Source organism: Cervus elaphus, chromosome 5, assembly GCF_910594005.1.
Source record: "Cervus elaphus chromosome 5, mCerEla1.1, whole genome shotgun sequence".
Classification (NCBI taxonomy): domain Eukaryota; kingdom Metazoa; phylum Chordata; class Mammalia; order Artiodactyla; family Cervidae; genus Cervus; species Cervus elaphus.
In genome coordinates this window covers 85,548,792-85,562,870 of record NC_057819.1, presented here as the reverse complement: position 1 = coordinate 85,562,870, position 14,079 = coordinate 85,548,792, and the positions used below count along the sequence as shown (strand labels likewise).

The 14,079-nt window shown below is 36.9% G+C and overlaps 2 protein-coding genes across 4 annotated transcripts in view; both read right to left on the bottom strand.

The window, feature by feature from the left end:
* Nucleotides 1–14,079, bottom strand: part of USP32 (ubiquitin specific peptidase 32) — a 195,589-nt gene that overhangs the window by 115,091 nt on the left and 66,419 nt on the right. The window lies entirely within an intron of this gene.
* Nucleotides 10,861–12,932, bottom strand: LOC122694331 (E3 ubiquitin-protein ligase RNFT1). The gene has a single exon (XM_043902944.1). The coding sequence runs from the start codon at nucleotides 12,804–12,806 to the stop codon at nucleotides 11,610–11,612; it is 1,197 nt and encodes a 398-aa protein (XP_043758879.1). The 5' UTR covers nucleotides 12,807–12,932; the 3' UTR covers nucleotides 10,861–11,609.

Sequence of the window (14,079 nt, the reverse complement as noted above, 5' to 3'; positions counted from 1 at the left end):
CTGAGCACACATACATTTACAATGGAGTATTATTCAGCCCCAAGAAAGAAGAAAATACTGTCATTTTCAGCAACATGGATAAAGCTTGAGGGCGCTATACTACAAGTAATAAACCAGAAAGGGAAAGAAAAATTCTGGTGTCACTGACATGTGAAATCTTTCAAGGGAAATAAAAAAAGGTCAAACTCTTAGAAACTGAGTGGAAAAGTAGTTACCAAGGCTTGGGAGGTACAAGGACAGGCAGGGAGAAAGGCACAGACTTCTCAGCTGTAAGATGAAGAAGCATGTCTGAGAACCTAACGTACAACATGCATATAGTTGATAACACTATTAATACATTATATACTACTAATTCAAATTTGTTAGAACTTAAGTGTTCTTACCAAAACAAACAAAAAAGTCCCAAGAGTTAGATTCTGTAAATTCCAGGATAACAAACAGTTTTGGAAATTTAAAGAAACTGCTGTGATGGCAATTTTTTAAAAAATAGAGTAAATATCCCAATTCATACTTTTAAGATACATCTTAACTCTTAAAAGGATATGTCAAAAATCAGTAAGAGGGAATTCCCTGGCGGTTGGTCCAGTGGTTAGGACTCCACGCTTCCACTGTCAGGAGACTGGGTTCACTGCCAGGGGCTGGGTCAAGTAGCTAAGATTCCACAAGCTGCACACTAAGGCCAAGGAAAAAAAATCCTGGTAAGAAATATTCTTCCTTCTGGGAAGGGAAATGAGGTGCCTTAGGGGACTGAGTGGAAAGGAGATTTTTTTCACTGTCTGTTCTTTTATCAATTTTGAACCATGAGAATGCATCATTTGCTTAAAAGTACAGAAAGAGAACAAGAAAAAAAAGACATATTTTCTAATTGTCCTCACTGGCCATATCATACTGACAGGGATATAAATCACATAAAAAATGAAGCCATGGTCACCAGAGAAGACGGTTTTTCAATGGAAGACAGTGTTGTGCATCTTATGAGGGTAAAAAAATTAACATGACAAATAAACATACATTCTTGCAACTGCAGGTAAGTTTTTAATGAAACATAATTGTTACCAACTCTGGAACCAAAAAGATCTGGGGTCAAATCTTAGCTCTTCTAATTAGGAGTTGTATGGTCATATAAATTATGTAACTTCAATTTGCTAGTCTAGATAATGGGACTAACAGAACCTCCATGGTGCTATTAATAATAACACCAGTCACATAGTATGGTGAAAATTAAATGAGATAATTTACATAAAATAATTATCCTAAGCCAGGTACATAGTAAATAACTCCATAAATTTTAGTCATTATCATCATCCATGGGAGGCAACACAGAACAGTAGCTAATAAGGATTTGGATACCTAGACCTGAATCCTGGATCTCCTCATTAGCTTTAATACTGGGGCAAGTAACGGAACATCCTTAAGACTCGGTATCTTTTTCTCATTCATAAATGGTAGTAACATTAGTACTTGCATTATGAAAAATGTAATACATACAAATGTGTAAGTTAAATGAAAAGATAAAAAATTGTGAATTTACTAGGCAAACACAATTTTTACCAAGTAATCAAAGTTAATATCCCCATTAACAGCATTATGTGCTTGTTCAAAGTATAATATTAAAAGATATATTTGCAAAGCAGCATGTAATATTAATAAACAAGCACCAAAGTCTCTCACAGTCATATAGTATCTCTGAGGAAAAGGTTTGGTTTCAAATAAACAAATTACTTTTATTTGTACCTCCTGTAATGTTTGCAAACCATGTTATCATATACAACTCTGATATTGCCAGTTTTGGATTCAGCTAAAATTATCCATAGAAGGATAAAACGAACAACCTTGGTCATTATAGCATGACGCTCTCAAGTGACCTAGTAGGGAAAAGGCTAATGGTAAGCCCAGGTCGTATCTCTTTGGGATTCAAACACATGAAATAAATGCCCTATTATCCTCCAAATAAACAGGCTAGTGAGGGCTTAATGTGGTTCCCAGGGGTGACTGAAAAAATATTCTTGATCCTAGTAAGGGAAAAAAAAGAGACAATGAAAATCAGTAATGGGGACTATTTTTAGGTCCAAAAACATTCAATACAGCACTTTCAAAATACCAGTACAATTAAGCTGCCAGCCCTTTTTCAGGGCTCTCTTGGACAAACGAAAGGATCCCCAAACATATTTGAATGAGAGACTTCAATTCTTAGGAACTAAAGGGTATCATGAGAAGTGCCCCAGACCAGTCAGAACCAGAAACCAAAAGAACTTTGCTGGAAAACTGATAAATGGACTGTGGTATATCATACTGCATGCGGTTCCATGCTGCGACTTCTACCAACAGAAAACCCATAGGTTATCAAGCTATCAAGCTTTGATGACTTTACCAACTATCTAATATCTTGATTGTGCTGGTAGATACATTCACCCACACAGTTATAAAACTATACAGAATTAAACACACACACACACACACACACACACACACACAAATGGAAAGCAAAATGAGGTCAGTGGATAATACCAGTGACAATACCTGGTTGTGGTTTTCTTGCATTTGGAAAATGTTATCTTCATGGAAAAATGGCAAAATATATTTTTGTGTTGTTATTAAGTGCTCTTTTCTTTGTTATTAAGTGCATGTGAATCTGTATTTATCTTACTAAAAATTTCAGTTAAAAAATTTAGGATGAACAGATCATAATATTTGAGTAAATGTACCACAGAAAGAATTTTTAGGAAAAATTTTCTATTAAATGTATTCTACATAATACTTTCTCTCTACTATTAGCTATAACAGCTAGTTTTTCTCCTAAAGGGCAAGTGACCACGGAAAAAAATTCCACAGAGATCCACACACTTACAACATGAGTGTATTTGAAAACAAAAAATAATATAACACTTTTCCAATTAAAAAGAAGAAGCAAACTGAGACTTCCCTCACTGTCCAGTGGTTCAAATTCTGTGCCCGCAACACAAGGGGCATGGGTTCGACCCCTGGTTAGGAACCAAGATCCCACAGGCTGCACAGCACAGCCAGAAAGAAAGAAAGAAATTATTTATAAAGCCAAAAAAGTAATAAAATTATACCCCACGTAACAAATATTAATATTATCTATGTGCCAGGCATCAAATGGAGAGACAGTAAAGAACAAACAACTTAACTGATCTTTCTTGGCACCAACATTTTGTTGAACTTTATCAGAAACTGACATATACCTCTTCCGTTCCATGTGCCTGATTTGCTTCCTCAGTCTACATCTTCATCTTATTAAAAGTGTCTTGGAACTTGTTCTTGTAGATTTTTTAAAAGGCCTTTGAAATGGAAGAAGATTTATTTGATCCACTGGTATATCACCCCTATTTATTTTCCTTAGAGAGTTTTCTGGGGGAAGAGCTGTGCCAGGTCTTCCACTGTGGCATGCAGGCTCTGGTTGCAGCATCAAAACCCTTGGTTGTGGCATGTGGGATCTAGTTCCCAGACCAGAGATCACACCCAGGTTCCCTGCATGGGGAGCAAGGAGTCTTAGCCACTGGATCAGCAGGCAATTCCTGTCAATCTTATTTCTTAAATGTAAAATTTGCAGTAAGGACAGCTCTTCTGAGAACTACCTTCATAGTCAATATCTCTCACTGAGACAAAAAATGAGCAAACTACAGTATTATACTGTTATTAGCTTGACCTGTCCCTCCAGCTAAGAGCCAGGAAGGCTCAGACCACAATCTTCTGAAACTTACACCAGTCCATGCCTTCACCTACAACCTCTGGTAGCTTATACTGACCTAAACACCATGCCACGTAACTATTAGGTATAGGTAAATACTACATAACTCTCTGTGAAATGGGACTATCAAGACCCAACTCAACAATTTATATGAGGATGTGATAAACACTGTGTAAACAGCCAAATTTTATTCAACTAAATCACAAGGGCAACTAGAATACTTATTACAAAACCAAAGAGGACAGGTTATAAATACCTTCGATATCATCATTAGCACAATGCCACCCACACAATAAATTTTCAGAGAATAATCACTGTTGAAAATCTCTAATTGAAGAGAAATGCAAATCAAAACCACAATGAGGTACCATTACACGCCAGTCAGGATGGCTGCGATCCAAAAGTCTACAAGCAATAAATGCTGGAGAGGGTGTGGAGAAAAGGGAACCCTCTTACACTGTTGGTGGGAATGCAAACTAGTACAGCCACTATGGAGAACAGTGTGGAGATTCCTTCAAAAACTGGAAATAGAACTGCCATATGACCCAGCAATCCCACTCCTGGGCATACACACTGAGGAAACCAGATCTGAAAGAGACACGTGCACCCCAATGTTCATTGCAGCACCGTTTATAATAGCCAGGACATGGAAGCAACCTAGATGTCCATCAGCAGACGAATGGATAAGGAAGTTGTGGTACATATACACCATGGAATATTACTCAGCCGTTAAAAAGAATTCATTTGAATCAGTTCTAATGAGATGGATGAAACTGGAGCCCATTATACAGAGTGAAGTAAGCCAGAAAGATAAAGAACATTACAGCATACTAACACATATATATGGAATTTAGAAAGATGGTAACGATAACCCTATATGCAAAACAGAAGAGACACAGAAGTACAGAACAGACTTTTGAACTCTGTGGGAGAAGGTGAGGGTGGGATGTTTCGAAAGAACAGCATGTATATTATCTATGGTGAAACAGATCACCAGCCCAGGTGGGATGCATGAGACAAGTGCTCGGGCCTGGTGCACTGGGAAGACCCAGAGGAATCGGGTGGAGAGGGAGGTGGGAGGGGGGATCGGGATGGGGAATACGTGTAAATCTATGGCTGATTCATATCAATGTATGACAAAACCCACTGAAATGTTGTGAAGTGATTAGCCTCCAACTAATTAAAAAAAAAAAAAGAAAATCTCTAATTGAGAAACAATCAAGAATACATAATTATGTAAACCTATTTCCAGTAGTCAAGGAAGATTTTTTCAATTAAATAAATAAAAATACTTTCAGGTAAAGTAATGAACCTGGCATTTTAGAACATGCACATTTATCACCACAATTCCACACACACACGCCACATGTGGACTCCAGGAACTAGCACCTGGACAGTTGGGGTCCATGATTCAGCCTATCATACTCTCCAATTAGAGTAGCTCCAGTCCCAAGAGGGTGAGACAAACTCTCATTATTGGTTTTTTCCTCTCTGTTGTCCTCTGGCTTGGCTCTGATAGGAGGACTAGAAATGGGAGCTCAAAGAAAGGAAAAGTATTATGGATATTGAGAGGAGGAAGGAGCTCAGCAAAGATGTTTTTTGAACTCCTGGGTTTGTCTCCAAACTGCACATGCATGGATGTGGCCCTAACCAGCATGGATCTGACCCTAAACAGAATTACAAATTGAAGATAGATCAACACCCAGGTTCCAGACTGTCCACTGGGTGGGCTGCACATGCGGTACAGATCCAAACAGCACTGCAAAGGCTGTGAAACCTTCACTGACACAAAGAAAAGAAGACTGGTTGGAACTTGCAGCCTGAACCCATCAATACCCACAGCATGATAAAAACAAATATACAGTTGTCCCTTGGTGTCCATGAAGGACTGGTTTCAAGCTCTTGGCAGATGCCAAAATCCATGGATGCTCAAGTCCCTTACATATAATGGAGCAGTGGGACTTCCCTGGTGGTCCGGGGGTTAAGAATCTGTGGGTTCAATCTCTGGTCAGGGAACTAAGATCCCACATGCCGTGGAGCAACTAAGCCTAAGTGTCACAACTACCAAGCTCATGCACCATAACTAAAGAGTCTGTGCGCCACAACTAAGACCCAACAAATAAATAATAAGGAAAATAAATAAATAAATAAGCCAAATAAATAAATAAGTAAGGAGTAGTATTTGCCTATAACCTATGAAATTCCCTCTATACTTTTAAATCATCTCTAGATTACTTATAATACCTAGTACACTGTAAATTCTATGTAAATAGCTGTAAATACAATTGTAAGTGCTAGCCTATGGCAAATTCAAGTTTTGCTTTTTCGAAAATTTCTAGAATTTTTTTCCAAGTTTTTTTTTTGATCCATAGTTGGTTGAATCCTCACTTGGAAGACCTAGGAGATCTGGAAGGCCAACTGCAGCAACATCTCCATAGTATTTAAAGAGATTCAGCATTTCATAACATAATATTAAAAATGTCTAGAGGGAGTTCCCTGGTGGTCTAGTGGTTATGATTTGGCATCTTCATTGCTGTAGCCCGGATTTGATCTCTGGAAGGGGAACTGAGATCGCACAAGCTTCATGGCACAGCCAGAAATTTAAAAAAAGAAAAAAAAATTTTTATTATCTAGAATATAATCCAAAACTACTCATTATATAAAGAATCAGTAAAGTTTCAATTCAACTAGGAAACTACAATCAGTAGGCATCAACAATTACACAAGACAGATATCAGACTTACCAAAGATTTTGGAGGAGCCCAAAGAAATGAGAACACTTTTGAATGGAAAGGTGGAAAGTCTCAACATAGAAACCGAATGGAAATTTTAGAATTGAAGAGTACAACAACCAAAAAAATAAAAAATAGAATTCATTTCCCTAGATCTACTGATTAGAAATTTGGGAAAGCAAGTTCATCTTTTAAGAGTGACAACTCCTTGAAGACCAACTGTATTATTCATTAACACCTCAGTGTTATTTTAATGAGGTGACTTTCTTCATAACTCTGAGACATTGTATTCAACTTTGTCACAACATTAGTCACCCCTTTTTGATAAAGGGCCTATAGCTTGCAATGAATGACTACTGAATAATGTTAACAAACAAAAATAAATAATATCAAACTATAAGTCCTTATGAGAAGAAAAAATAAGTAAAATGTGACTACTAGGTACAAAACAAGTTCACTGTTTTTTCAAAAGTATCTATTGATGAAATACAGAAAACCTCAAATTCTTCAGTGCCCTGAAATGGCTTGAGCCATTTAAGCCAAATACAAACTCTCACATACATGTATACCACAGAATGTATAAACCTTTACTATACATTTTAGATCCACTAATGTATTTAGTCAGGATACCTGAACAGTTACTCTTTTCAAACACTCTTCTTTAAGAAGATAAAAACTCTATTTCAGGATACCACTATTCAACAAAATGCAAATCAAAACCACAATGACACTACTTCACACACACTGGGATGACTATAATCAAATACAGTTAATAACAAAGTTGGGCTTCCCAGGTGGCTCAATGGTAAAGAATCTACCTGCCAACGCAGGAGACACAAGAGACACAGGTTCCACCCTTGGTTGCAAAGATTCCCTGGAAAAGGAAATAGCAACCCACTCCAGTATTCTTGCCTGGGAAATCCCATGGACAGAGGAGCCTGGCGGGCTACAGTCCAATGGGTCACAAAAAGATCTGGACACAACTTACCAACTAAAACAACAAATAACAAGGTTGGCAAGGATGTAGAGAAATACTGGACCCTCACACACTGTTGATGGTTATGTGAAATGGTGCAGCGACTTTGCAGAACAATCTGGCAGTTCTTCAAAAGGTTAAACACAGAGTTATCATAAGATACAGAAATTCCATCCACGGTATATACTCAAGAGTAATGAAAACATACATTCACACAAATGCACATGAATGTTCATAGCATCATTATTTATAACAGCCCCAAAGTGAAAATAACTCAAATACCCATCCATAGATTAACAAATAAACAAAATGTGATATATCCATATAATAGAATATTATTCTATAAAAGGGAATGAAGAAGTGATACATGCTGCAAAATAGACACCAAGTCAAAGAAGTCAGTCACTAAAGACCATATATGATGTGATTCTACTTATACAAAATGTCCAGAATAGGTAAATCTATAGAGATGGAAAGTATCTAGCGTATTCATTAGCTTAGGGCTGGCAGACGAGGGGACGGAGAAAAAAAGGTTTCTTTTAGGGTGATAAAACTGACTGTGGTGATGGTTGCACAATTCTGTGAACCAACTAAAAACCATTAACTATATACTTTAAACGGGTGAATTAAAGAGCATGTATTGTGATTCAATAATTAGGAAACTGTGAAGGAAAAAGCTGCTTGGGAAAGAAATACTACTATTTCATTTAAAGCAAAGATGGGGCATACATAGCAAAGTTGGTTTAATACTCTTTTCTGAAGACTGCTCCTGGAAGTCTTTTGATTCCTAATCTGAAATTTCTGAAAATCAAATGTAACTACAAGAAAAAGCAAAGATGGGAAAAACAGTTCAGGATGAATCTTAACATAAGGTATTATATGCCAGTATAGTTTTCTATACAACTGTCAAAATACCTTTACTGCTTCTGTCATTTGGAAACTTATGAAAAAATTATTCTTCAAAGATAGAATACTATTAAATTTTCCACCGATACATAAAATAAAACTATTTTGCCTACTACTAATTTCTACAAACAGCACAAATTATAAACTGATTTTTAGATTTGTAAACTATTTGAAGAGCTAAACTCTAGCCAGAATCTAGAAAAAAACAAAAACATTTTCAGAGATGCTACTAACCTGATTTTAAAGGATATTTCAGCTTCTTTCATGAGGGGAAAAAAATAAAATTAAACAATTCTTAAGCCTGATTTCTCCTTCCTCTGAGGTCAGCTGCTTTGTACAGATGGAATTTTATATCTAGTATATTCCCACTGTTGTCATTAATGGTAATTTAACAACATGCAAATGATGTGATTAAAATTCACCCTCAATTCACCTCCTATATTTTATCTCAATGTCCCACATTACTTCAATAGCAAGTAAGGAAAACTCACTAATTAAATCTTGCATCAATTTTTTTTTCATTCATGGTTAGGACAAAGTCCAAAAAGCACAAAAATCCATGGAATATTAGAGGAAACAAAGACAGCCTGATATAAAGAGATGGATATGACATGCATATATGTATCTACCACAACGAAAATACTTAAGCTAAAAATACATTTAGAAGATCAGTGTAAAAAGTTAACCACCATCTCACAGAAAATTAAACTAAAAAGCTGTTGGAAGGTGTAGAACAATTTAGCCACAGGTACGAAACCTAAGCAAATAAAAATATAGGCAATATTTTACAGCAGCTATAAATGGAGCATAATCTTTAAAAATTGTGAATTACTCTGTTGAACACTATAAAACATGGTAAATAAACTACACCTCAATTTTTTTTAAAAAAGAAGGAAACTGTTATAATTCCAGGAAAAAAACCAAAGAAATAAAAAATTAAATAATACTACAACATGTTGCAGAGAATATTTACAGTCATAATGCTATAAATAACAAATACCAATTTAATCAAAGATTATGATACAATTGCATTGGGATGACATGGTATGGAGTGTGCAAGGATGTTAAATATCTTCTACCATTGGAAAGGAACTTCCCTGGTGGTCCAATAGCTAAGACTGTGCACTCCCAATGCAGGGGGCCCAGGTTTGATCCAGGAGAATCAGGGAGTTAGATCCCACATGCTGCAACTAAGACCCGGCAGAGTGGGGAGAAATATCAATAACCCCACATATGCAGATGGCAACACCCCTATGGCAGAAAGCAAAGAGGAATTAAAGAGCCCCTTGATGAAGGTGAAAGAGGAGAGTAAAAAAGCTGGCTTAAAACTCAACATCCAAAAACAAAGATCATGGCACCTGGCCCCATCACTTCGTGGCAAACAGATGGGGAAACAACAGAAACAGTGACAGACTTTATTTTCTTGGGTTCCAAAATCGCTGTGGATGGTGTCTGCAGCCATGAAATTAAAAGACACTTGCTCCTTGGAAGAAAGCTATGACAAACCTAGACAGCGTGTTAAAAAGCAGAGACATTACTTTGCTGACAAAGGTCCATATAGTCAAAGCTATGGTTTTTCCAGTACTCATGTACAGATGTGAGAGCTGGGCAATAAAAAAGGCTGAGTGTCAAAGAATTGATGCCTTTGAACTGTGGTGTTGAAAAAGACTCTTGAGAGTTCCCTGGACTGCAAGGAGATCAAACCAGTCAATCCTAAAGGAAATCAACTCTGAATATTCATTGGAAGGACTGATGCTGTAGCTGAAGCTCCAATAGTTTGGCTACCTGATTCGAAGAGCCAACTCACTGGAAAAGACCCTGATGCTGGGAAAGAAAGGCAGAAGGAGGAGGGGACGACAGAGGATGAGATAGCTCTATGGCATCACCAACTCAATGGACATGAGTTGGAGCAAACTCTAGGAGATGCTGAAGGACAGGGAAGCCTGACATGCTGCAGTCCATGGGGTCACAAAAAGTCAGACACGACTGAGCAACTGAACAACAACCACCATCATTGGAAAGCAAAGGATAAAATCTAAAATTAAGAGTTAGCAGTAAAGAACAGTATTTAGAAAATGGAAATATGTATATAAGAAACTATTACTAGAAAGTGGTTGCTTCTGGAACCATGATGAGATTTAAATAGGTGGGAACAAGGATTCTTGTTTTTAAATCTCTGATTCCACTTGAACTATATGCATATATCACTATGATAAAAATAATTCATATCATAAATAAGAGTTCATAGGATTATAAAACATGAAGTATAGAGCAATTAACAGAAGAGCACTATACTATGCTCTATACACTATAATTAACAGAAGAGCACTATACATATTTATACCATTCAATATAAATAGTATAACAAAACATTTATTGCATACTTTTTTAAAGGCAGTTTTATTAAATAATATATTCAACTGTCCAATATATTTAAGTATATTCCTGTTGCTACTTATCCTGGATCATAATACACCCTGTATGATACAGCACATCGCAGAAACCTTAGTTATCTATATAATTCTATTTTCTTTCTTTTTTTTTTTTTTTGTAATCCATGTGAATTATTTTAATAGTTAATTCTAGAAAGTCCATGGCACTATACAAAAAGCAAAATCATGAACATTAAAGCTGAGGGCAAGATTGTATGTATTACGTCCACAAAGAAAAGGAATTTGTCATTTATTCTCAATGACTGCTAATCAAACGTGGGGAAGAGAATAACACAATACTAAAATATTTCATCCTCAGTAAATTAGTCTTCCTTAGAAAATTCTGATTGTACAGGTAAAATATAGCATTTATAGCTTTCATTTAAAAATACAAGTTTTAGGAAAAATTTAGGATTTTTAGAATGAGAATTATAAAAGTCAATGCTAAAGAAAATTCTACTTTCAGGTAACGTGTATCTTAAAATATTGTGAAAAATACTCTTTATTCTGAAAACAGTGTCTGGAAAGAATACCTGAATTCCTCTAAAACCACTAGTTGTCATTTTGGTAACATTAACAAGAAAACACATTTACAATGTAACACTGTCATCATAGGTCAAATAAGGACAGAATAAATGCTGCATATGCATTAGGCTGAACACTACTTACATAATATAGGATCTTTCATTTCATATTTTGATAAATGGACTACACACTTAACTATAATACTCTAAAGCCATTTGGGAACATTTTCCTTAACTTCCAGCCCTGAAAACCCATTCTAATGTCTTTACCAGTAGTCACTGTAACCAAATAAAATTAGTGTTTTGAGGCCTCAACATTAAGTTGAAAACCTAGTATACTTGAAGGTGTGATGAAGTGGCGCCATCTCTCCACTTGTTGACGTGGTCTGAGATCACAGTTCTGCACAGCGGACAGGTCTTCTCTCTGTTAAACCACAAGGTGATGCACTCTTCACAAAATATATGCTGACAGATGAGAAGAATTGGCTTTTGAAATTCAGCTTGACATATTGAACAAATATCATCCATGTCTGAACACTGTCTTTTGCTGGCAGGGACTCCATAACTTGGTCGTGTAACAAATATTCGCAAAACTCGTCTGAAAGTTCTCAGGTGTCCAAAAAAGTCCAGAAGTTTTAGTATGAGGTAGAGTAAAGCCAGCAATATCCCAAGACTCCATCTAGTTACATTACCAAACTCCCCATAGCTTATAAGGTAACGAAACCAAACTGGTATGGGAACAAAAGTTCGGTAATACTGACATAATTCTTCTAAAAGCATATACCAATAACCCTTGGATTTAAAAGGCATGATGAAAGAAGGCACCAATAAAATAAGGCATTTTACGCCCATGAAGAAGAATTTCAGAATGAAGTCTGTAATTCCAACAACCCAAAGAACTTCCCAGAAGCTTGAATAGTCCAAAGTAGGATTTAAAAAAATTAAGCTGTAATAAAGTGACTGAGAATGAAAGGTGTAATACAAAAGAACAGAAGATCCTGCTAAGAATACCAGTAACCAAGCACACTGAATCTTTGAGCACCTTTCTCTTAGAAAAACCTGATTTACAATGCTTTTGTTTGCATATATAAAAGTTGTAAGCAGCCCAATTCCAAGAGAAATTCCTGTTATATGCTGCATAACAAGTTTGACACCCAGAATCAAAATATATGGAAGACTCTTCTGCAACCACTTGAAGAGATACCGGAATTCTGAGAAGGAGCTGCTACCATGATCTCCATACTCCGTGTCGCTATCATCAGGTTGCCTGGCTTCGTTGTGGGAGTGGCTCCGTAAGCGACTATGGACACATCCATGCGTACAGCTGTGGACACCTGACCTTGTATTTCTGGAGCTTGGATTTTCAGCACATTCTTTAGGTAGGGAGCTTATCTGGATATGAACATCTCCAGAATAAAGACAGGAAGCTTCTCCTGTCAGTCTTGTTTGGACACACTGGGAGGCTGAGGCATTCTCACTGCCTGCAGCTCCTGAAGGGCTGTGCAGTTGACTACAGTTGGCTTGCATGGCCCTTGAATACTTGTTCTGTGATTTCTTTGCTTCAGGGCTCTGTCTCCTCTCATGACGATGAGCGGACCAAGGCCCAGGCAGCGACGGCAGGAACAGCGGGAAACGCCGTCTCGAGGCCTTCGGTCAGAGCCATCACCTTCAGACCCCGGCGCAGGAAACTCTGGCACCTATAATTCTATTTTCTTTTCTTTCTTGTAAAAGAACCCTAATTTTTTCTAAGATCCATTTTCTAGCATCTCTTGCAACTGGGGAGAACCAATGAGATAAAACTGAAAATCAACAGATGGACTTCCAAAAAGACTCTGATCAAATATGGCCTTGGTCCCTAATAATACAGTTTTCCCTGGTGGCTCAGCAGTAGAAAGACTGCCTGCCATGCAGGAGATGGCAGTGGGTCACGGAGAAGGAAGTAGCAACCCACTCCAGTATTCTTGCCTGGGAAATCCCATGGACAGAGGAGCCTGACAGGCTACAGTCCATGTGGTCGCAGAGAGTCTTCTCCTTCTGCCTTCAATCTTTCCCAGCATCAGGGTCTTTTCCAATGAGTTTGCTGTTTGCAATGGGTAGCCAAAGTATTGGAGCTTCAGCTTCAGCATCAGTCCTTCCAATGAATACTCACGGTTGACTTCCAAATTAACTTAGCAACTAAACAACAACAACAACCCTAATGATAAAGGGCAGCTGCCACTCAAGCCCTAGAATACCTACCTTTGAAATTCTTTTACATAAAAGAAAAAATTAATGTATTTAGTCACTGTGGATTTTAGGTGGGAGAAGGTGGTTTATTATTTATCGATAGTATGTCAGCCCATCTACCCTTATCACTTGATTTAAGGTCCATATTTGAAATCATGGTTAACTTTCTCATTCTGCTGAGACTTAATACTTGTGGTAAGTCACATGGTATTCTTGGATCTCAGTATGAGATATTCTGTAAGATGCCTCTCTCCTTGAAATTATCCTAAAGAAGAAAAGTTCATGCACAGAATATAGAATAGTTTGTAAGTCCTATCTCCCCAAACATATTTAACCAAGTTTTGTGACATAAGTCTGGTTATTTTCACAGGATAGTCTAAGATACAGATATTAATTTTATTTATATAAATTACTATCCTGTCAACTTATTTTATTGTTAAAGAATAAATTTTGAAATTCTTAAAGAGAAAACATTAAATATTATTTTCAGAAAAAATTAAAACATGTTAGTTGCTCCATATTCCCGGTATATTTATTTCATTAATATTTGTCCTACAACCCACTATTTTTCATG